General features: G+C 48.3%; 1 protein-coding gene across 26 annotated transcripts in view; it reads left to right on the forward strand.

The window, feature by feature from the left end:
* Positions 1-21,539, forward strand: part of DGKA (diacylglycerol kinase alpha) — a 26,591-nt gene continuing 5,052 nt past the window's right edge. For 2 of the 26 annotated variants that reach the window (XM_074007078.1, XM_015431011.3), the window contains exons 1-23: positions 1-183; positions 572-951; positions 5,219-5,363; positions 5,767-5,840; positions 6,158-6,293; positions 6,730-6,804; positions 7,261-7,310; positions 7,665-7,739; positions 7,936-8,055; positions 8,164-8,278; positions 8,831-8,919; positions 9,057-9,176; positions 9,364-9,462; positions 9,637-9,720; positions 9,992-10,065; positions 10,250-10,324; positions 10,735-10,820; positions 10,911-11,000; positions 19,858-20,018; positions 20,273-20,337; positions 20,576-20,666; positions 20,968-21,166; positions 21,274-21,394. In XM_074007078.1, coding sequence (XP_073863179.1) covers positions 5,300-5,363; positions 5,767-5,840; positions 6,158-6,293; positions 6,730-6,804; positions 7,261-7,310; positions 7,665-7,739; positions 7,936-8,055; positions 8,164-8,278; positions 8,831-8,919; positions 9,057-9,176; positions 9,364-9,462; positions 9,637-9,720; positions 9,992-10,065; positions 10,250-10,324; positions 10,735-10,820; positions 10,911-11,000; positions 19,858-20,018; positions 20,273-20,337; positions 20,576-20,666; positions 20,968-21,166; positions 21,274-21,394 — 2,063 coding nt within the window. In that variant the 5' untranslated portion in view covers positions 1-183; positions 572-951; positions 5,219-5,299. Of the gene's footprint in view, positions 184-571; positions 952-1,552; positions 1,720-5,218; positions 5,364-5,766; positions 5,841-6,157; positions 6,308-6,648; positions 6,805-7,132; positions 7,449-7,664; positions 7,740-7,935; positions 8,056-8,163; positions 8,279-8,830; positions 8,920-9,056; positions 9,177-9,363; positions 9,463-9,636; positions 9,721-9,991; positions 10,066-10,249; positions 10,325-10,734; positions 10,821-10,910; positions 11,001-19,857; positions 20,019-20,272; positions 20,338-20,524; positions 20,667-20,967; positions 21,167-21,273; positions 21,395-21,539 lie in introns of those variants that run through there. The other 24 variants (XM_074007084.1, XM_074007080.1, XM_045365431.3 and 21 more) reach the window with 20 other exon arrangements.

Genomic DNA, 21,539 nt, shown 5'->3' on the forward strand with positions numbered 1-21,539 from the left:
AGTTCCTGCCAGTAAGTCCCTAGGCCTCCATCTCTCTCCCTTGCTGTACCACCTTCACCACCAGCCATGCGACCCCAAGAGCCTTAATGACTCTAGAAGAGACTCCAGGCAGGAGAAGCTGAAAGGACCTTTGACTCCCTACTTTTGGCCAGGGCCTTCTGTGCTACCTGCCAAGGCCAGCAGGTAAAGTGGGAGGATGAGGGTGTGGAGAAAGGGTGGATACAGACCAGAGTGCAAATCTCCACCCTAGAATTAAGGAGAGGACATGAGTCTTGACAGGAGGTGTTCTTAGACTGGAGAAAATAAGTCTAAAAGGGAGGAGAGGAACGTGGAGAAGGTGGGCAGATTGTCTCAAGCAGGGTGGAGCCCGGGACAGGAGAGAGGTGTTTGGTCAGGTTGTGGGGTCTGGGACTCTGGCCTTGCCCCCGTGGGATCTCCTGAGTGTGAAGTCAGTGGTGGATGGAAGGGAAGTTCAGGATGGCAGCAATCAGAAGAGAGTGAGACTAGTTGGTTGGGTGCCCAGCTGCCGAGCTGTTCTGCTAGCGGCCCGCCCGGTATCTTGGCCTCCCAGGTTTGGGGTGAAGGGAGAGGCTGTGAGTGATTAGAAAGAGAAAATAGAAGCAGAGCTGCCGCCGGCGCGGGAAGAAGATGAGGAGCGCAGCAAATGGAGAAAATGTGTCCAAAGCCCAGGACATATTCAAGGGAGGGAGGAGCAGGTTATGGTGAACTGGAAACCTACAAACGGGCCTCTCCAACTTCGAAGTTCCCAGAGTTGGGGGCGCCGGGTGCGGGCGCGGCGGGCAGGCTGGGGTGGGGGGCGGGCAGCTGTGTCGTCAGGAGCGGGGCGGCCCCGCTGCGGCCGCGTCTGCCTGGCCCGTCCCCTCCAGCCCAGCTCGGGCTCCAGCTCCAGCGCCGGCGCTTCAGCTACGACCGCGAGCCCTCCCAAGCAAGGTAGAGACCCCGCGAGCCCCCCAGCGCCCCGCCCTCCCCCATTGGAACAGGACAGGGGTAGGGAGGGCCAGGACCCACGGGCTGCGTTCGTGGTGCTCGGTCGGGAAGGAGGAAGCGTGACAGCTGGAGCGGGTATCGAGAAGGGTCTGCGCTGGGACGCGGGGGTGCAGCGGGAGGGCTGGGCCAGAACCTGGGGGGTAACGTCTCCCAGGCCTTCCCTCCATCCCTCCAGCTCATTCGGAGGGATGGTCAAGCCTGGTTCCTGGGACCCGACTCTGAGGGAAGTGCTTTTCGGAACCTCCACACTGCCGCACGGGTGGAGAAGGGTTCTTGTTTGGCCTCCAGGTCTCCAACTTCCCACCCCCATCCTCTCCCCACCTGTCACTGGGAAGTTTCTGAAAATACCTGAGTCTGAATCTCACTTTTCACCTTTAGATAGGAGAAATAAGCCTTCCTGAGGAAGAAAGGCAAATATATTATTGGGCATCTCTTCAGCCTCAGCACAGACAAGCCCACATCCCCCAACCATGCCAGTATCGTAACTTCCTCCTGTACTACGCAATGACACCCTCTACACACACACACATGCACACACACACACAACCCCCTCAGCCAGGCAGCACTGCAGTCTTCAGTGTTTGTGGAGGCTTAATAAGTTTTGAGGCTTCAAGCAAATCATTCCCTCTTGGGGGCTACCTACTAGCAGCAGCGGTCCAGGAGAGGAGGAGGATACAGTCTATGATATGATTAAGGAATTCAGAAGTCCAGGTAATCAATCTTGGGCCCTCAAATTCGGAGCTCCTGCCCCCTGGGGCAGCCTCAATATTCTGGGGACATAGCTATTTCCTGAGTAATGGTCGACTTAAAAGACTTGGAATGTGAGCAATGAATGCTTAAGTGAAAAAAGGAAACTTTAAATATTAACACAGGCTTTGGAAATAATATTTATCTCTTGGTTAAAATTTTAGTATTTGATGTTTAAAATTAGATCCAGAGACCCATGAGCTCTAAGATTTAGTGGAATCTACTAAGGATAGGTGTCTAGAGTCTGTGCCCTTAAGAGAGTAATTCTCTCTCTATGCCTTAATTTCCTCCTCTGTAAAATACAAGGGTTGGTGACTCTAAGCTCTGTGGATGTTCTAAGATTCTCTGCCTCCAAGTCAACTTCTTTCTTTCTCACCCCAAGTGGGTAGGGGTGGGCAGGGAAACCAGAGGAGGGAAGGGAAGGGTGAGTCACAAATAGCTGGCAGGCTGGCAGCAGACCCCACCCTCCCAGCCCTGGCATTTGCCTAGACTAGCCCAGGTTATAGCCTCAGGGTTGGGAGGGACCTGGAGGAAAAAAGTGGACTTGTTCCAGGTCTTTAAGTTCCCAGGATCCCATAGTTTGCTGCCCTTCAGCTCCAGGGATAGCTAAATTTTCAGTAAGAGAGGTCAAGAGAACCACTGACAAGATCCCAGGAGCACTCATGTCGAAGATTCCAGCCCAGGGGTGTCCTTGAACGCTGAGAGTCTAGTTCTAGCTACCTCATCATCCTCCCAGAGGCAAAGTTCACGGTCCTGATACTACATGTTTGCACCTGACAGATATATTAATAACAAGGGGTAAGATGTACAACTGGGCTTCACTGATGCTGGAAGTCCCTGAAATTTATGCCTTCCTGGTTCAAAGACATCGGTTTTCCTAATCTCCAGAAATGTTTCTCTAGGTACTACCCTTGTGTAAGAATGATAATAGCTGATGATCATTGAGTTCCTATTCTGTGCCATGATGTTTGCTAAGTACATTGCATATATCATCTTATTTAATGCCCACATTTCAACTGATTTCTGTAGGTGCCCACTTTACTAATGAGAAAACTGAGGCTCAGGGAGATGAAATGACCTCTCAAAGAGCTAGGATTCTGATCCTTGCCTGTCCAATTTGCAAGTCCATTCTCTTAACTTCTACTCTATACTACTTCTCCAGGTTTAAGACCTGTGGAGCTAGAAGGGAGCAAGAAAGAGTTAGATCATTGTAAAAAGAGAGGCAGAGAAGAAGCCTGTCCTCTCTCCTATGCACTGTAACTTGTTTGCTCCCTCCCTGTCACTTTCTCCCTCAGATTCCATTTCCTAGAACTTTGGAGTCATCTTAGAATTCCCAGAGGTAATCAGAGAGGCCAATTAAGCTATAGAGGCCCCATTAGGCATAAGACTATTAGTATTCATTAGATCTGTTGGCAGCAGAAGTTGGACTACAGTCATTGAAAAGTGCCAGATGGGTAGAGTCCTTTCTCTAGGATGTCAGTATCCCAGAACCTTCTTCTGAGTGTTCCCAGAGAGCTGCTGGAACAGGAATGGTGTGCTGCATAAAAGTAGGCAGCAGAGATGTCCCAAGGGTAGAGGCTGCAGAGAAGGTTCTTGCATCATCAGAAAGGAAAGGGGCTGGGCTGTTCTTGAACACCCAAACTGCTTCCCTAACCCAACAAGCCCTAAATTAGTGGGTGGAGATCAGGGTGTTTGATGGGGTAGTCAATGAGTGCTTTTCAGGATCATTCATTCATTCATTTAACAAATATTTATTTAGCACCTATTCTATGTACCACAAATTATCTCCTTTCCTCTGACTGTCAGGTGGACACTCTGGCATCCCATTCCCATGTAACCATATTTGGATTAATAGCCCCAAATTATGAATCCCCAGCTTTACACAATCACTTGTACAACCACTATTGAGCACCCACTACAAACTGGGAAGGGTGTCCCGCAGACAGAACAGTAAGTCTCATCACTCTGAGCGGGGGAGAGCTTGGCATGCCTGACGAACAGAAAGGAGTGCAGTTAAACCAGAGGGCCCGCTGTGAGGAGATAGTGGAACAAGTGGAGGGCAGAGTAACAAGCAGAGGCACTACCACATGGCCTTGGGCTGGAGCCTTGGATTTTCCATCTATCAACTGCCTTAGGAAATCCAAGCTTCTCTGAGCTCCAGTTTCCTCATCTGTAGAATGGTTATGCCAACAGTTTCCTATGTCTCAGGATTTGATTCTAATTGTTAATACAATAATAACTAGCATTTCTTGTAGGCCTTCTAAATGTCAGGCATTATACAAGCCACTTTTCATATATTGCTTTACTTAAGCCACACAACTGTGAAAAATGGGTTCTCATTCTCCCCATTTTACAGATATAACTTCTCCAAGTCACATAGTGGTATCAGAGCTAAGAATGGGACCCAAATATGACCAATCCTAGTTCTGTTCCAAAACCCTGCTGTGTTATATTCACATAAGATATATTATTATCATTATTGAATCAAGGCAAGTCACTCACTGCACCTTGGTTCCTGGGTCCAGTAGCCAAAACTTAGGGCTCCCTAAGCACTGCTGACCTAGCGGAGTGGAAGGAAGTTCCCAGTAGTCGAGACACTAGCACTCGGCTCCACTGTCCCGGGACTGGGAAACACTAGATCTGTTGGCAGCAGAAGTTGGACTATAGTCATTGAAAACTGCCAGATGGGTGAGTCCTTTCTCTAGGATGTCAGTATCCCAGAACCCTCTTCTGAGGAAGAGACTCTGTGGATACCCAGAGTCTCTTCCCCTGCCTCTTCCCTACCCCGCGCCTAGGTCCCCATCCTTCCCTAGTGGAGCTCCGCGGAACGCAGTCCAGGCGGGGCCGGGTCTAGGGACCTTGCCAGAGCTGGTTCTATGTCGCGCGTCAGAAGCGCTAGAGGTCGTTGCGGGGCGTGGGTGGCTCGGGGAGTGGGTGGCTGAGCGGAGCTGGGGTCCCGGGCCAGAGGCGGAACAAAATGGGGTCATGGCCAGGAAGACGCGCTAACGCAGTAAGAGTCACCCAGAGGGCGGGAACTGCCGAGGACCCGAGACGGGAGAGAGCGCAGGCTGGGGAGAGTCTGCAGAGATTGACGATGGCGGGAGGAAACGCCGAAACAGACAAGGGACACACCCACAGAAACATATATAGACTGAGAAAGCCGGGTGCGGTTGGGAAGGTGAGGGTAGTCAGATGAATCAAGATAGGTTGGGGGAGAAGGAGAAGGATCCAGAAATGGAGAGACAAGATGAGTCAGAGAAACAGAGACAGAGGACAGACATTGTCAGGGAGGGTAGAGGCACAGGGAAGAGGGACACAGGGAAAGGAAGATATTTAGGGAGGGACTAGGAGAGAAGGAAAGAACAAAAATAATAGTGGGAGTAGAGACAGAATGAAACAGACAGAAGAAAAGACACCCAGACAGCTGGCTTTTCCCACTGTACAGTCTGTCACCTTTCCCCAGGCCTACCCTCTGAAGAGGTCCAAGCAACGGAAGTACTACTACGAAGCTGCCTTTGTGGCCATCCTTGAGAAAAACAGACAGATGGCCAAGGAGAGGGGCCTAATAAGCCCCAGTGATTTTGCCCAGCTGCAAAAATACATGGAATGTGAGTCTTCCTGTCAGGCCTTCAGTTCTAGAGACCCTGCCCCAGAGAATCCCTCCTCCCCCTCATTACACCTCCTGCCCTCCAGCTTCCTCAGTGGGTTTGAGCAGTGTGCTGCTTAGATGTGCCCCTGACTGGGAACGGGAGGAGCGGGAGATGGGGAGATGCGCAAGGTCTCGGCTCTCTACCCACCTTCGCTGTACCTGGACTGCTTGCTCCAGCTCTCAGAGAAGAGGAGTAAAGAGTGGTACTGTTTTGGGGATCTGAAATATTTTTTCCTCTGTATTTCTTTGTTTCTTCTTGGAATTTCTTCATGTTATTTGACTCTTTTTTCCTGCTGGATTTCTCTGGCAGGAGAACTCAGCTGGACTAATAATGCTGTTCTCTTACTCTCTCCACACCCTAGACTCCACCAAAAAGGTCAGTGATGTCCTAAAGCTCTTCGAGGATGGTGAGATGGCTAAATATGTCCAAGGAGATGTGAGTGGCAGCGGGGAAATTCTCTCCTTGATCAACTCTTCCCATCTTTGTTTTTGATCCCCAATTTCCAGGAATTATTCTGGACCTGTCCCTCGCTGTCCCCTCTAGAGATACCCTAGTGTCCATTGTCACTCCGACTATTGCTTTAGGACAAAACAGGAGATTCTATTAACTCAGGACTTAATCAAAGAAACCATACTCCTGCCTCAGATGCTTCTCAGCTCTGCACTTATTATCCCTGTCCCCACTACTCCCAATTCTTCAGCCCCAGCTCCGACCTTGCAGACTCCCTGGGATAATGCTCACTCTCATTATAGGCCATTGGGTACGAGGGATTCCAGCAATTCCTGAAAATCTATCTGGAAGTGGATAATGTTCCCAGACACCTAAGCCTGGCACTGTTTCAATCCTTTAAGACTGATCACTGCTTAAATGAGGCAAATGTGACAAAAGGTATGGTCAAGCAGGTAGGACTGGGCTGAGCCTCTGGAAGAAAAATCAAACTTACGGATTTGGGGATGAGAATTGACTTGAGTCACATGTTGTGCAGGTTGGGGGAAATTGGTGGAGAATAGTCAGGCTGGTCTAGGAGCTAAGGGGAGGAAAGGTAAAGGGGAGAGGTAAGCTGAGGGCAGTGGCTCACACCTGTAGTCCCAGCACTTTGGGAGGCTGAGGTGGGAGGATTGCTTGAGGCCAGGAGTTCAAAGTGCAGTGAGCAGTAATCATGCCACTGCACTCCAGCCTCAGTGACAGAGCGAGACCTTGTCTCTTAAAAAAATTAGTAAATTTTTTTTTTTTTTTTAAAAAGGAAGAGGTGGAACAGACAAAGGATAAAACATGAGCCAAAGTGAAGGGAGCCCTGACTTCTGATCTGCTTTTTTGTAACCAGATGTGGTGTGTCTCAATGATGTTTCCTGCTACTTTTCCCTTCTGGAGGGTGGTCGGCCAGAAGACAAGTTAGAATGTGAGTTGCCCTTCTGGAGTGAGGTGGTGGGGCAGTGAAGGGAGAGAGAGGTGTTTCCCAGCCTCCTTTCCCTTATTCCTTCAGGATTCCTAAAGGCTGACAGGTCTAGACAAAGGTGGGGCCAGAGAATGAGCCCATTTCCTCTGTTCTTCCAGACTATTTATACCTAATACCCTTCACCATAGTCACCCCAGTACCCATGTCTTGTACATTCCCATGTAGGCAGCCTAGGATGTCCTTGGGATATGGATTGTATATTGTCTCCCCTGACACATTCACTGAGGGGGATTCCATGCTTGTTTTCCCTTCCTTTTTGTCTCTTTCTCAGTCCCATCCCAGGCTCTAGGCTTCTCACCCAAAAGCTCTCTCCCTGTCTCTTTGTTTCCCCCATATTCTGGTATGAATTCTTTGAGTATCTCTCACAAACTGACCCTGGCCCCCCAAAACACCCCACAGTCACCTTCAAGCTGTACGACACGGACAGAAATGGGATCCTGGACAGCTCAGTGAGTTGGGGACCCTGTATGCTGGGCAAGGGAATATGTGTTCATTTGTCTGCACCCTCCTGCCCCTACTTTTCCAGGGTCTTAAGAAACAGAAGAGGATGGGGGGAGAGGTTGAGTCCTGTAGGACTAAATTTGAAAGTAAGTCCCAAGCTCTTGACCCCTCAAAGAGAATGCTGGAGACATGAATTGGGTCTGCCTTACAAGCATACAAACACATTTATTTACTTGGCAGACGTACCTGAGAATGAGAGGTGTGAATCTGGTGTGGAACCCCGAAACACTGATTTCTGGAAAAGAATTTGGATGGTGATAGTAAGGGGGATATGACTGCGGCTCTTGCCTTTTTTGCTCCAGGAAGTGGACAAAATTATCCTACAGATGATGCGAGTGGCTGAATACCTGGATTGGGATGTGTCTGAGCTGAGGCCGGTAAGGCAGCTCTTCCTTCTTGTCCCTTCTTGTATCTTCTTCCCTAATGAGTCCTGCATCTGCCTTACCTCATCTCTGACAGGCAACCTGGTTCCCTTGGCTAAGATGACTGGGCTGGGTATCCTAAGAGGCAGTGGAGAGGTGTTGGGTCTGAAGACCCACTCACACTGAAAGTCCCTTTCCACTCTGTGCTCAGATCCTTCAGGAGATGATGAAAGAGATTGACTATGATGGTAGTGGCTCTGTCTCTCAAGCTGAGTGGGTCCGGGCTGGGGCCACCACTGTGCCACTGCTAGTGCTGCTGGGTCTGGAGATGGTGAGTGGAGAGACTTTGGAGGATGAGTAAGACAGCCTTGGGTTATGCTTGCCAGGATTGGTCCTGTAAGGGCTTTGACACTCCCTAGCATCTACTGTGCCTCCCTAGACTCTGAAGGACGATGGACAGCACATGTGGAGGCCTAAGAGGTTCCCCAGGCCAGTTTACTGCAATCTGTGCGAGTCAAGCATTGGTCTTGGCAAACAGGGGCTGAGCTGTAACCGTGAGTAATGGGACCTGGGAGGTAGGGGAAGAGGGTCAGCGCAGCTATCTGTGGAAGCTTGGCTGTCTGAACTTAGAAAGACCTAGGTTTGAATCCTGGGCTCTGCCACTGACTAGTTATGTGACCTTGGGAAAGCCACATCACTTCTTTAAGCCTTAGTTTCCTCAACTGAAAATGAGGTAATTGTGAGCATTAAAAAAGTTGGTGCAAGAAAAGTGCTTCAGATGGTGCATGCACATACTATATCATACAATAAAAAAATATCTAGTATGATTACTATTGCTGTTAGACCTGAGCCTCCCAAGCATCATCCAGCTCAGTTCCTGCCTGGCATATGGATGGTGTGGGGCAGGTATGGGGTAGCAGCTGATCTTTTAGGAGGAAGAGTAAGGAAAAGGCATGGCTTTTGGAAGCGGGCACTTCACCCCAAACTTTTATTCTGGTACACCCTGAAGCAAGGGATCACATATCTGATCCTGCCTCACCCCCAGGTAAGAAGGAAATAGGGGGAGGGGCTCAGCTAAGCCTCCCAACTTCTTCCTTCTCCCTCAGTCTGTAAGTACACTGTTCACGACCAGTGTGCCATGAAAGCCCTGCCTTGTGAAGTCAGCACCTATGCCAAGTCTCGGAAGGACATTGGTGTGAGTGACCTCAAGCCCCTGCTCCCAACATCACCTCCATCCTGGCCCTGGCCCTCGGCCCATTGCTGCCCTCAGCTCCTCCCTCCCCTAGGTCCTGCTCAGACCCTCCCAGACAAGGGACTGCCTTTCTCCCCAAGGTCCAATCACATGTGTGGGTGCGAGGAGGCTGTGAGTCCGGGCGCTGCGACCGCTGTCAGAAAAAGATCCGGATCTACCACAGTCTAACCGGGCTGCATTGTGTATGGTGCCACCTAGAGGTCAGTTTGGGAGCCATCCCTCCTGGCTGCGTCTTAGGGCCCCGCAGAGCTGCCCTCTCCACGGGCCTCCCAGCCACACCTCACTTACAGCCACAGTTGCCCCAGGGGCTCTTTCCAGCCCAGACTGCCAGGTTGAGAGGAGACAGGGTTCCCTTCGTGATCTCTCTGTGCCCACCTCGTCTTTCAGATCCACGATGACTGCCTGCAAGCTGTGGGCCATGAGTGTGACTGTGGGCTGCTCCGAGATCACATCCTGCCTCCATCTTCCATCTATCCTAGTGTCCTGGTGAGACCCTCCGCTGCAGTGGGGAAGGGACAGGAGTGCCTCCCCGATTTCCCACACTCACTGAGTGGCATTTAGAATAGAGAGCTCATACTTTTAGGATTCAAGTCAGACCCCTCTGTTTAGGGATTCGTGCACAATACAGCTTTCCTTCCCTCTGCTTTCTTTCCCTCCCAGGCCTCTGGACCGGATCGTAAAAATAGCAAAACAAGCCAGAAGACCATGGATGATTTAAATTTGAGCACCTCTGAGGCTCTGCGGGTACAGGGCTAAGAGTCTGGGGCTTCATGATGGGGGCCGATTTTTCACTGGATCCCTCATGGGTGGGAATGAAGTGGGAGTGCCTGGTGGGGGGCGGTTGATGCTCACTCTCCAGAAACTCCACCATGGTGGGGGAGGGAAGGGGAGGGAAACAGGAGGGAGGAGGAAAATATCTTGGTGGAATGCCAGCCCTCTGCCCCTGTCTCCAGGGCCCACCTTAACTCTGACAAAATCCTGCTTTCTTTATCCTTACTTTCTTCCCCCAATGCAGATTGACCCTGTTCCTAACACTCACCCACTTCTTGTCTTTGTCAATCCTAAGAGTGGCGGGAAGCAGGGGCAGAGGTGAGGAGAGATATATTGGGCCTTCTAAGATGAGAGGGAGGGCCTGCCTGCAGCACTTGGAAGGTGGAAGGGGATGTGTGTGTCTGGAGGGGCATACCTTGAGGAACACATCAAGAGGGTGAGGTTCAGAAGATCACCCCCTACCCCCGCGCCTGCCATGAGCTTTTCTTTTTCCCACACACAGGGTGCTCTGGAAGTTCCAGTATATATTAAACCCTCGACAGGTGTTCAACCTCCTGAAGGATGGTCCTGAGATAGGGTGAGCACAGGTTAGGGGCTGTATCACAGTGTTTTCGTTGGTCTGTGTATCTGTATATGTTAGGAGAGTGCAGGAAAGAGCGCAGTTGGGAGAGGAGGGCTAGAGATCCCCAAGAGGCCAGAATTCGGAATGTTTCCTTCCCTAGGATCACTGGGTATCCCATCCTCCGAGCTCTCTGGCCCATCTCTATACTGCTCTCCAAGAATGAAGATACCAATTTTTCCCTAACCACTGAGGAGTGGCTATAACTTTCCCCATTGTTCTTTTCTCTGACCTTCATAGAAACTCAAGTCTTTTGACAAAAAGGAGGAGGGTCCTAAGGAATGAGAGACAAGAAGCAATGTGCCTGCCCAGGAGTTGGGTAACCTCAGTCCTGTTATCCTTCATCTTCTCTCTCCCCTTTGTCTCAGGCTCCGATTGTTCAAGGATGTTCCTGATGGCCGGATTTTGGTGTGTGGTGGAGATGGCACAGTAGGCTGGATTCTAGAGACCATTGGTCAGTGCAGGGAGGGGCTCTAGGAAGAGACTGGAGTCGTAGTCTTGCAGAGCTAACTCACTCCATCCTTCTCTTCACCTGCCTCCGCAGACAAAGCTAACTTGCCGGTTTTGCCTCCTGTTGCTGTGTTGCCCCTGGGTACTGGAAATGATCTGGCTCGATGCCTAAGATGGGGAGGAGGTAAGTGGTTAGAAATTGTTTTGCTGTAGGATGTGGGGAGTTGTGTAGGATGGGAAAGGCACTTGGAGAAGAAACTAGGCATCTGGTATAGAAAGAGGATTGGGGAAGAAGAGGGGCACAGACAGGTGGTTACAAAAGTGGAATGTCCAAAAAGAAGACAGCTTTGGAAGAAGCAGGGACCACATTCTGAACCTAGAAGGGTCAAGGGTGATAGTCCCCTTTCCTGTAAATATTTTTATGTTTCTCCCAACCAACTCTTATGGCTCAGAGAATCAAGGAATATGGGGGTGGGGAACAATGTGAGAATAAGGAAGGTTGTATCAGCTAAGCCAGATGCTGACTGATGGAGCTAGCAGGGAGCTTGGTCATGTCTCATTCACTCATTCAAACAATTAACCAGGTAGTCATTAATTAATTCACTATGACTTTTTTCCGAGTATTGCAATAGTCTCCTAACTGCTCTCCCCTTTCTAATCTCTTGTGCCTTTCAAACAGAAAGAGTTTGAGGGATAGCATTGGTAGATAAAGAGGTCAGTGTAGGGCAGATTGTGTTTGAGGAATCTTGGAGTTGAGGTTATTGGGTTCAGAGTCCAGCTCTAAGATCTTGCTGGAGATCTTATGGAATAGAGATCTGCTAAGGGCAGCGGAAGGCATTCTAGATGGAGGAAGTAGTGTAAGGCCAGAGGAGCCACCAAACAACATGGTGGTGCATTGGGGGAACTGTAAGTCATTCATCATGATTGGGACATAGGGTGCAAGGTGGAAAACGTGGAGAGGGAAGACTAGTTGAGCAGAGTCCAGATTATGGAGGGTTATGAATACTGTGCCGGGGAGTTTTAAATTTTATCCTGCCAGAGATTGCAAGCTGACAGCCCACAGTAATTATTTTGTGTTGTTTTGTATTGGTTGCCTTGCAGTGTTTTCAATTTCTTTGTACTTGATTATTTCTTTTTTTTTTTTGAGACGGAGTCTCGCTCTGTCGCCCGGGCTGGAGTGCAGTGGCCGGATCTCAGCTCACTGCAAGCTCCGCCTCCGGGGTTTACGCCATTCTCCTGCCTCAGCCTCCCGAGTAGCTGGGACTACAGGCGCCCGCCATCTCGCCCGGCTAGTTTTTTGTATTTTTTAGTAGAGACGGGGTTTCACTGTGTTCGCCAGGATGGTCTCGATCTCTTGACCTCGTGATCCACCCATCTCGGCCTCCCAAAGTGCTGGGATTACAGGCTTGAGCCACCGCGCCCGGCCGTACTTGATTATTTCTAAGTGGGACATGTATTCTTCAGTTTGTCACAATCCCGTTGGCTCCCTGCTAGTCCCTTATTCACTGTACCTTTCTTTTTTTTTTTTTTTTTTTTTTTTTTTTTTTTTTTTTTTCCTTAAGATGGAGTCTCGCTCTGTTGCCCAGGCTGGAGTGCAGTGGTGCCACCTCAGCTCACTGCATGCAACCTCTGCCTCCCAGGTTCAAGTGATTCTCCTGTCTCAGCCTCCCGAGTAGCTGGGATTACAGGTGTGCACCATCATGCCCAGCTAATTTTTGTATTTTTTAGTAGAGACGAGGTTTCACCATGTTGGCCAGGCTGGTCTCAAACTCCTGACCTCAAGTGATCCGCCCACCTAGGCCTCCCAAAGTGTTGGCATTACAGGCATGAGCCACCACGCCCAACCCACTTTACCATTCATGTCACTCAGGTATTTGAGTGTGCAATCCTTGCACTATGGGCGAACTCTTTTTTTTCTTTTCTTTTTTTTTTAACCCAATCAAACAAGCAGCAGTCAGAGGGAACTCGATGTCAAGTAAAAGATGTAACTAAAAGAAAAATTAGGAAGAAAGATCTCTGAGCGCTTATTATAATTTAAGTTTTATATGTAGACATATAACCAATTCTTTGACCAATTTTCAGATCCTCAACATCTGACTTTTTCATTTATAATATTAGACATTTTGAAATTACATGTTTTATGTCTTCCCTGTATTCTGCAAACAAGAATCAAGTTAGCATAACCAAGCAAACAAGTTAGCAGAAAACATTGCAGTTTTCTGGTAACTCAACCTGAATCAGGACAATAAGGACATAAGTATAGCACTAATGAAAATGTATGTTGGGCTGGGCACAGTGGTTCCTTCCTGTAATCCCAACACTTTAGGAGGCTGAGATCAGAAGATCACTTTAAGCCAGGAGCTGGAGACCAGCCTGGACAACAAAGTGAGACCAAGTCTCTACAAAATATTTTTAAAAAAATTAACTGGGCATGGTGGCACATGCCTGTAGTCCCAACAACTCAGGAGGTAGAGACTGGAGGATTCCTTGAGCACAGGAGTTTCAGGTTGCAATGAGCTATGATTGGGCCACTGCACTCAATCCTGAGTGACACAGTAAGAACCCATCTCTAAAAATAAGCAAACACACAAATAAATAGCCAGGCATGGTGGTGCATGCCTATAGTCCCAGCTGAGGTTGAGGTGGGAGGATTGCTTCAGCTAAAAAGATCAAGGTTGTAGTGAGCCATGATTGCACCACTGCACTCCAGCCTGGGCAACAGTGTGAGACTTTAAACTTAAAAATAAGAAGGAAAACATGTTGACACTGAAAAAATCATGAGGTTTGAAGAGAGGGGATTGAAAACAGTATCACTATGGGAGCTCTGTGGAAGATGGATTGTAGGAAGGAGACTCTGTGGAAGATGGATTGTAGGAAATTACCTGTTTTGCAGTAGTCCAGACAAGAGATGATGAACACAGAAGCCAAGGCAGCAGCAGTGGAGTTAATGAGGTAGAAGCCACAGCTCTGGATAACTGACAGGTTGTGGAGGAGGAGGTAGAGACAAGTCTAGGACATTTCCTAGGTTTGTGGACTCAGCAGATGGGGGTGGCATTTATTTATTCATTTATTCATTTATTTATTTATTTATTTTGAGACAGAGTCTTGCTCTCTTGCCTAGACTGGAGTGCAGTGGCACAATCTCAGCTCACTGCAACCTCCACCTCCCAGGTTCCGACGATTCTCCTGCCTCAGCCTCCTGAGTAGCTGGGATTACAGGCGTCCACCACCACATCCAGCTAATTTTTGTATTTTAAGTGGAGATGAGATTTCACCATGCTGGCCAGGCTGGTCTCGAACTTCTGACCTCAGGTGATCCACCTGCCTCTGACTCCCAAAGTGCTGGGATTATATGCATAAGCCACCGCACCCAGCCTCGGGGTGGATTTATTAAGATAGGAAATACAGGAGGAAGATCAGTTTAAGGAAGAAAAATTCAGTTTGGGGCAGGTGGAGATGTTATGGTGGGTGGTTAGAAATACGTATCAGGAATTTAGGAGAGAAGTCAAATATTTTAGGAGATACGTGTTTAAGAGTCCTCTGCGCCTAGGTGGTAATTGACATTCTGAGAGTAGCTGCGATTACCCAGGCAAAGAGGTAAGAGAAGGTGAACAAGGACAGCAAGATCCTGGTAAACACCCTATTTAACAGTTGAGCAGAGGAAGAGGAGTTATTAAAGGAGTCTGCATTAGTGTCCCATTGCTGCTGTCACTAATTACCACAAACAGCAGCTTAAAGCAACACAAATTTATTATCTTACAGTTCTGGATGACAGAAGTCCAAAATGGGTCTCACTAGGCTAAAATCAAGGTGTTAGCAGAGCTGAGTTCTTTTCTAGAGGCTCTAGGGAAGAATCCTTTGCTTTTTCTAGTTTCAACAAGCTATCTGCATTCCTCGGCTCAAGGTCCCCCTTCCAACCAGTGAGTGGTCTTATCACCCCAACCCCTGCTTCCATGGTCACATCTCCTTTTACAACTCTTTTCTCCTGCCTTCCTCTTTCACTTATAAGGACCCCTGTGATTATGCTGGTACCACCCGGACAATCCAGTATGATCTCCCATCTGAAAATCCTCGTTTCTTTGTTTGTTTGTTTGTTTGTTTGTTTGTTTTTAGACAGAGTCTACCTCTGTTGCCCAGGCTGGAGTGCAGTGGCACAATCTTGGCTCATTGCAACCTTGGCCTCCCTGGTTCAAGCGATTCTCATGTCTCAGCCTCCCAGGTAGCTGGGATTACAAGCCTGTGCCAACACGCCTGCTAATTTTTGTATTTTTAGTAGAGACAGGTTTTACTGTGTTGCCCATGCTGGTCTCGAACTCCTGACCTCAAGTGAACTGCCTGCCTCAGCCTCCCACAGCCTCCCAAAGTGCTGGGATTACAGGTGTGAGCCACTGCGCCTGGCCTATGGAGACATTTTTAAAACCTTTTTTCTCCCCTGACTACAATTATAATACACGCTGGTGGTAAAAAAAAATAGCTCAAACATTTCATATATATGTGCCAAGAAAGTGAAAGCTCCCTATAATCTATGCCCTACAGTTTTGGGGGCTGTTCCTCCATGTTTTACTTCCTAGACACAAACTAACATATATTTAAACAATGAGATCATTTTATAGATGTTTTTCTTCTTTTTCTAACTTAACAGTTCATATTGGTTATCATTATATTTCTATACAGTCAGGTTTGCTTCATCCATTTTAGGACTGAATAGTGTTCCATTGTGTGAATGTGTAATCATTTATAAACAGTTCCCTATTGGTAGCATTCAGTTTTTTAATCTTACAAACCATGGTGCAGTGAACACTCATACATCTATCTCTGCGCACAGATATGAACATTTCTCTAGGAGAGATTTCTAGAAGTAGAATTGCTGACTTGGAGAATATGAACATTTTTATTTTATTTTATTTATTTTTTTGAGACAGAGTTCCACTCTTGTTGCCCAGGCTGGAGTGCAATAACACAATCTTGGCTCACTGCAACCTCTACCTCCTGGTTCAAGCGATTCTTGTGCCTCAGCCTCCCCAGTAGCTGGGACTAAAGGCATGCGCCACCATACCTGGCTAATTTTTTGTATTTTCAGTAGAGATGAGGTTTCACCATGTTGGTCAGGCTGATCTCGAACTTTGACCTCAGGTGATCCTCCTGCTTTGGCCTCCCAAAGTCCTGGGATTACAAGTGTGAGCCACCACACCCAGCCAAAAATAAATATATATATATATATATATATATATATATATATATATATATTTTTTTTTTTTTAGGCAGAGTCTCGCTCTGTTGCCCAGGCTGGAGTGCAGTGGCGCGATCTCGGCTCACTACAAGCTCTGCCTCCCGGGTTCACACCATTCTCCTGCCTCAGCCTCCCGAGTAACCGGGACTACAGGCGCCAGCCGCCATGCCCGGCTAATTCTTTTGTATTTTTAGTAGAGATGACATTTCACCATCTTGGCCAGGCTGATCTTGAAGTCCTGACCTCATGATCCACCCGCCTCGGCCTCCCAAAGTGCTGGGATTACAGGCGTGAGCCACCGCGTCTGGCCTGAAAATAACTATTAATAGTAAAATGTTCATGCCGGACGTGGTGGCTCATGCCTGTAATCCCAGCACTTTGGGAGGCCAAGGTGGGTGGATCATGAGGTCAGGACTTCAAGACCAGCCTGGCCAAGATGGTGAAACGTCATCTCTACTAAAAATACAAAAATTAGCTGGGTGTGGTGGCAGGCACCTGTAATCCCAGCTACTCAGGAGGCTGAGGCAGGAGAAACATGGAGGTTGCAATGAGCTGAGATCATGCCGCTGCACTCCAGCCTTGGTGACAAACCTAGACTCCATCTTGGGAAAAAACCAACAATGGTATTTTCTTTTTAAAAAACTATTCAAATAGCCGAACATAGTGGCTCACACCTGTAATCCCAGCACTTTGGGAGGCCAAGGCTGGAGGATCACTTGAGCCCAGGAGTTTCAGACCATCCTGGGCTCCATAGTGAGACCTCATCTTTATGAAAAATAAAATAATTAGCCAGGCATGGTGGCACAAGCTTGTGGTTCCAGATACTCAGGAGGCTGAGGCAGGAGGATAGTTTGAGCCTGGCAGGTTGAGGCTGCAGTGAGCCAGTGCACTCCAGCTTGGGCAAGAGAGCAAGATCCCGTCTCAGAAAAAAAAAAAAAATTACACAAATAGGCTGGGGGAGGTGGCTCACGCCTGTAATCCCAGCACTTTGAGAGGCCGAGGTGGGCGGGTCACGAGGTCAGGAGATCAAGACCATCCTGGCTAACATGGTGAAACCCCGTCTCTACTAAAAATACAAAAAATTAGTCAGGTATGGTGGCACACGCCTGCAATCCCAGCTACTTGGGAGGCTGAGCAGGAGCATAGCTTGAATCAGAGAGGCGGAGGTTGCAGTGAGCCGAGATCATGCCACTGCACTCCAGCCTGGGCAACAGAGCTGGACTCTATCTCAAAAAAAAAAACTGACATAAATAATCAGTATGTTGTCACCATAAAGATTTAAAGACTCCCCACAAAATTCCATGTACCTCCTCAGAGATAAACACTGTTTCCTATTTACACTCATTTTTCTGTTTTTACATGCATGCGCACACACACACACACACACACGTATGCATAAACACACAACTTTTTTTTTTTTTTTTTTTTTTTTGAGACGGAGTCTCACTCTGTCACCCAGGCTGGAGTACAGTGGCGCAATCTCAGCTCACTGCAACGTCTGCCTCCCAGGTTCAAGCGATTCTCCCTGCCTCAGCCTCCTGAGTAGCTGGGATTACAGGCGCCCAACACCATGCCCAGCTAATTTTTGTATTTTTAATAGAGACAGGGTTTCACCATGTTGGCCAGGCTGATCTCGAACTCCTGACCTTAGGTGATCTGCCCACCTCGGCCTCCCAAATTGCTGGGATTACAGGCGTGAGCCATTGCACCCAGCAAATATTATGTTTTGATAAAATCCAATAACATTTTGATAAAAATTGCCAAAATGCTTTCCAAAAATGAATTATCAAGTCATGCCGTAGCTAACAGCAAATGAGAATGCCAATTTATTCATAAACTCATTAGCACTTGGTTTTCTGAATCTCCTTATACTTTGCCAACCTGATAGGCAACAAAAGTTAGCTAATTGTTTTAATTATGGTTCTTGAAATTGTTAGTAATACTGAGCACCTTTCCTATGCATATTGGCCATTTGTATTTTTTCTTCTATTATAGACTTGTTTGTATTATTTGCCCATTTTTCCTTTTTTGTTTTTTGTTTCTTTCTTTGTTTTGAGATAGTCTTGCTCTGCTGCCCATGCTGGAGTACAGTGGTGAGATCACAGCTCACCACAACCTCAAACTCCTAGGCTTATGCAATCCTCCCACCTCAGAGTAGCCAGGACTGCAGTCACATGCCACCACACCTGGCTAATTTTTTTTTTTGAGAGAGTTTCACTCTTGTTGCCGAGGCTGGAGTGCAGTGGCGTGATCTCGGCTCACTGCAACCTCCGCCTCCTGGGTTCAAGCGATTCTCCTGCCTCAGCCTCCCAAGTAGCTGGGATTACAGGTGTCTGCCACCACGCCTTGCTAATTTTTTGTATTTTTAGTAGAGTTGGGGTTTCACCATGTTGGCCAGGCTGGTCTGAAACTCCTGACCTCGTGATCTGCCTGCCTCAGCCTCCCAAAATGCCGGGATTACAGGCGTGAGTCATCACGCCCAGCCTACATCTAGCTAATTTTTTTTTTTTTTTTTGAGACAAAGTCTCGTTCTGTCACCCAGGCTGGGGTGCAGTGGCACGATCTCGGCTCACTGCAAGCTCTGCCTCCTGGGTTCACGCCGTTCTCCTGCCTCAACCTCCTGAGTAGCTGGGACTACAGGCACTTGCCATCACACCTGGCTAATTTTTTGTATTTTTAGTAGAGATAAAATTTCATCATGTTAGCCAGGATGGTCTTGATCTCCTGACCTCGTGATCCGCCCGCCTCAGCCTCCCAAAGTGCTGGGATTACAGGTGTGAGCCACCAACACCTGGCTAATTTTTATATTTTTTGTAGAGATGAGGTTTTCCCATGTTGTCCAGGATGGTCTCGAACTCCTGGCCTCAAGTGATCACCTGCCTCAGCCTCCCAAAGTGCTGGGGCTACAGGAGTGAACCACTGCGCCTGGCCTTGTTTGTTTTCTGAGATGGGGGTCTCACTATGTTGACCAGGCTGGTCTCGAACTCCTGGGTTCGAGCAATCCTCCTGCCATGTAGCTGGGATTATAGGCACTACCATGTCCATCTAGTTTTAAATTTTAACATAATTATATTTATCTATCTTTTTCTTTTGGGCTTCTAGTGTTGTGTCCATTCAAAGATTATAAAAACATTTACTAATGTTTTCTTCTAGTACAAATTCTGGCCGGGCGCAGGTAGCCTATAATCCCAGCACTTTGGGAGGTTTGGGGTATGGATGGTCACGTCGTGCAGGTAGCGAGCATAGAACCCAGTAGGTAGTTTTTCATTCTGCTCCTCCCTTTCCCCAGCACCATTTATTGAATAATCTATCTTTTCCCCATTTATTTGAAATCACATCACATACTAAATTTCCATATATACTTGAGTCTATTTGGGGGCTCTCTATTCTTTACTATTGAACCTTTTATTCCATTCACTCTGCCTGTATAACACCGTTTACACATGGTTGCTTTATACTGTGGTCTGTCTGAATGGGGAGTGAAAGCATCAGGGGTCGAGTGTGAGAGAGGATTATCCCTATTTGTCACCCATCTTTTTCAGCATTCCCCTAGCTATTCTCTCCAACCTTCCAGATGACTGTTGGTGCCATCTTTGCATATCCACACACATTGGAAACATTCACCCTCCACACAGTATAGAGGAAAGGTCCATAGGAGCTGTGACCATGCACTCTGCCCTGTCACTGGCTAGGGCTGGGAGGCTCTGCAGAAACAGGGCAGAAGGCCCCTGGGAATTTGTGGAGCTGGGAGCTGAGAAGAGGCCTCTCTGGGACCCAGAGCTCAGTGCTAACCTATCTTCTCCACTCCTAGGATATGAAGGACAGAATCTGGCAAAGATCCTCAAGGATTTAGAGACGAGTAAAGTGGTACATATGGATCGATGGTCCGTGGAGGTGATACCTCAACAAACCGAAGAAAAGAGTGACCCCGTCCCCTTTCAAATCATCAATAACTACTTCTCCATTGGTGTGGTCAGTGGAATGGGGCTTGGGGAGAAGGAAGAAAGCGGGGGCCAAGCAGTCAGAGGCTGGAGGAGAGCAGAAAGGGAGGGGGGAGGTTAAGTGACCTGTGACACAGGGAAATCGGGAGTGCAGTACAGTGGTGTGAGTTGCAAGAGAAGATCTTGGGACACGCTATGGGGAGCAACATGGGGACTTGGGAGAGAGGCGAGACGGGGAGGGAGATAGCGAGCTCTGTACTGACCTTCATGTCCTGAACTCTCCAGGATGCCTCTATTGCTCATCGATTCCACATCATGCGAGAGAAATATCCTGAGAAGTTCAACAGCAGGTGAGGGAAAGGAGAGGGGGGTGTGGGCATACAGTGTCAGGAGCCAGGTTGTGACCAAGTTTGACTCAGATTGCTTAGAAGAGCAGTGGCACCTCTAGGAAATCCCCTAACCAAAGCTACCCTTGTTCCCCATGGGACTAAAGTTAGGAGGTTGATGCCCTTCCCTGTCACTTACCACCCCCACCAGCACTGTGTAACCTGTCCCTCCCTACTGGGCCTTGTGTTGGGGCTGACACAGAATGAAGAACAAGCTATGGTACTTCGAATTTGCCACATCTGAATCCATCTTCTCAACATGCAAAAAGCTGGAGGAGTCTTTGACAGTTGAGGTGTGTGTAATAAGATTCAACCCTACATCCTTTTCAGCTTCTTAATAGCCAAGTTTCTCCCTCCATGGCACCCTTAGGAACTTCCCATATTCTTGAACCTATACTTCTTTGACCTGCCAGCTCTCCTACTCCAATTCTCCAAGTCCTCAAGATACACTAGTCCCAATTTTCATCCCTTGCACATCTCCAAATCCTGCCTCCCCCAGTTTGTCATCTGGTGGAGGGAGTGATCACATCTATGATTATGCCATGAGGTGAGGATCTGTACCCTCCCTAACTGGGACTGTGCCCCTCCCCTCAGATATGTGGGAAACCGCTGGATCTGAGCAACCTGTCCCTAGAAGGCATCGCAGTGCTAAACATCCCTAGCATGCATGGTGGCTCCAACCTCTGGGGTGATACCAGGAAACCCCATGGGGATATCTATGGGATCAACCAGGCCTTAGGTGCTACAGCTAAAGTCATCACCGACCCTGATATCCTGAAAACCTGTGTACCAGGTGAGAGGAGCAGCCTTGGGAGCTGAGTGGGCAGGACCAAGGGAAAGTGTGACTCCCTATGGGGATACTCTATTTGTGTAAAACTTAACTCCCTACTTCCTCCCCAGACCTAAGTGACAAGAGACTGGAAGTAGTCGGGCTGGAGGGTGCAATTGAGATGGGCCAAATCTATACCAAGCTCAAGAATGCGGGACGTCGGCTGGCCAAGTGCTCTGAGATCACCTTCCAGTAAGGAAGACTCCACCAGGGTCCCTGAGGGAAGGTGTGGGGCTGGGGCAGCAGAAGGGTCATGGGAATGGTGGGGAGGAACTTTACTAGATCTCCCTCAGTGACAGAAGGTCTCAAAGTCAACCTGAGAAGCAGAGTTTTGGTA

Source organism: Macaca fascicularis, chromosome 11 (genome assembly GCF_037993035.2).
Source record: "Macaca fascicularis isolate 582-1 chromosome 11, T2T-MFA8v1.1".
NCBI classification, from domain to species: domain Eukaryota; kingdom Metazoa; phylum Chordata; class Mammalia; order Primates; family Cercopithecidae; genus Macaca; species Macaca fascicularis.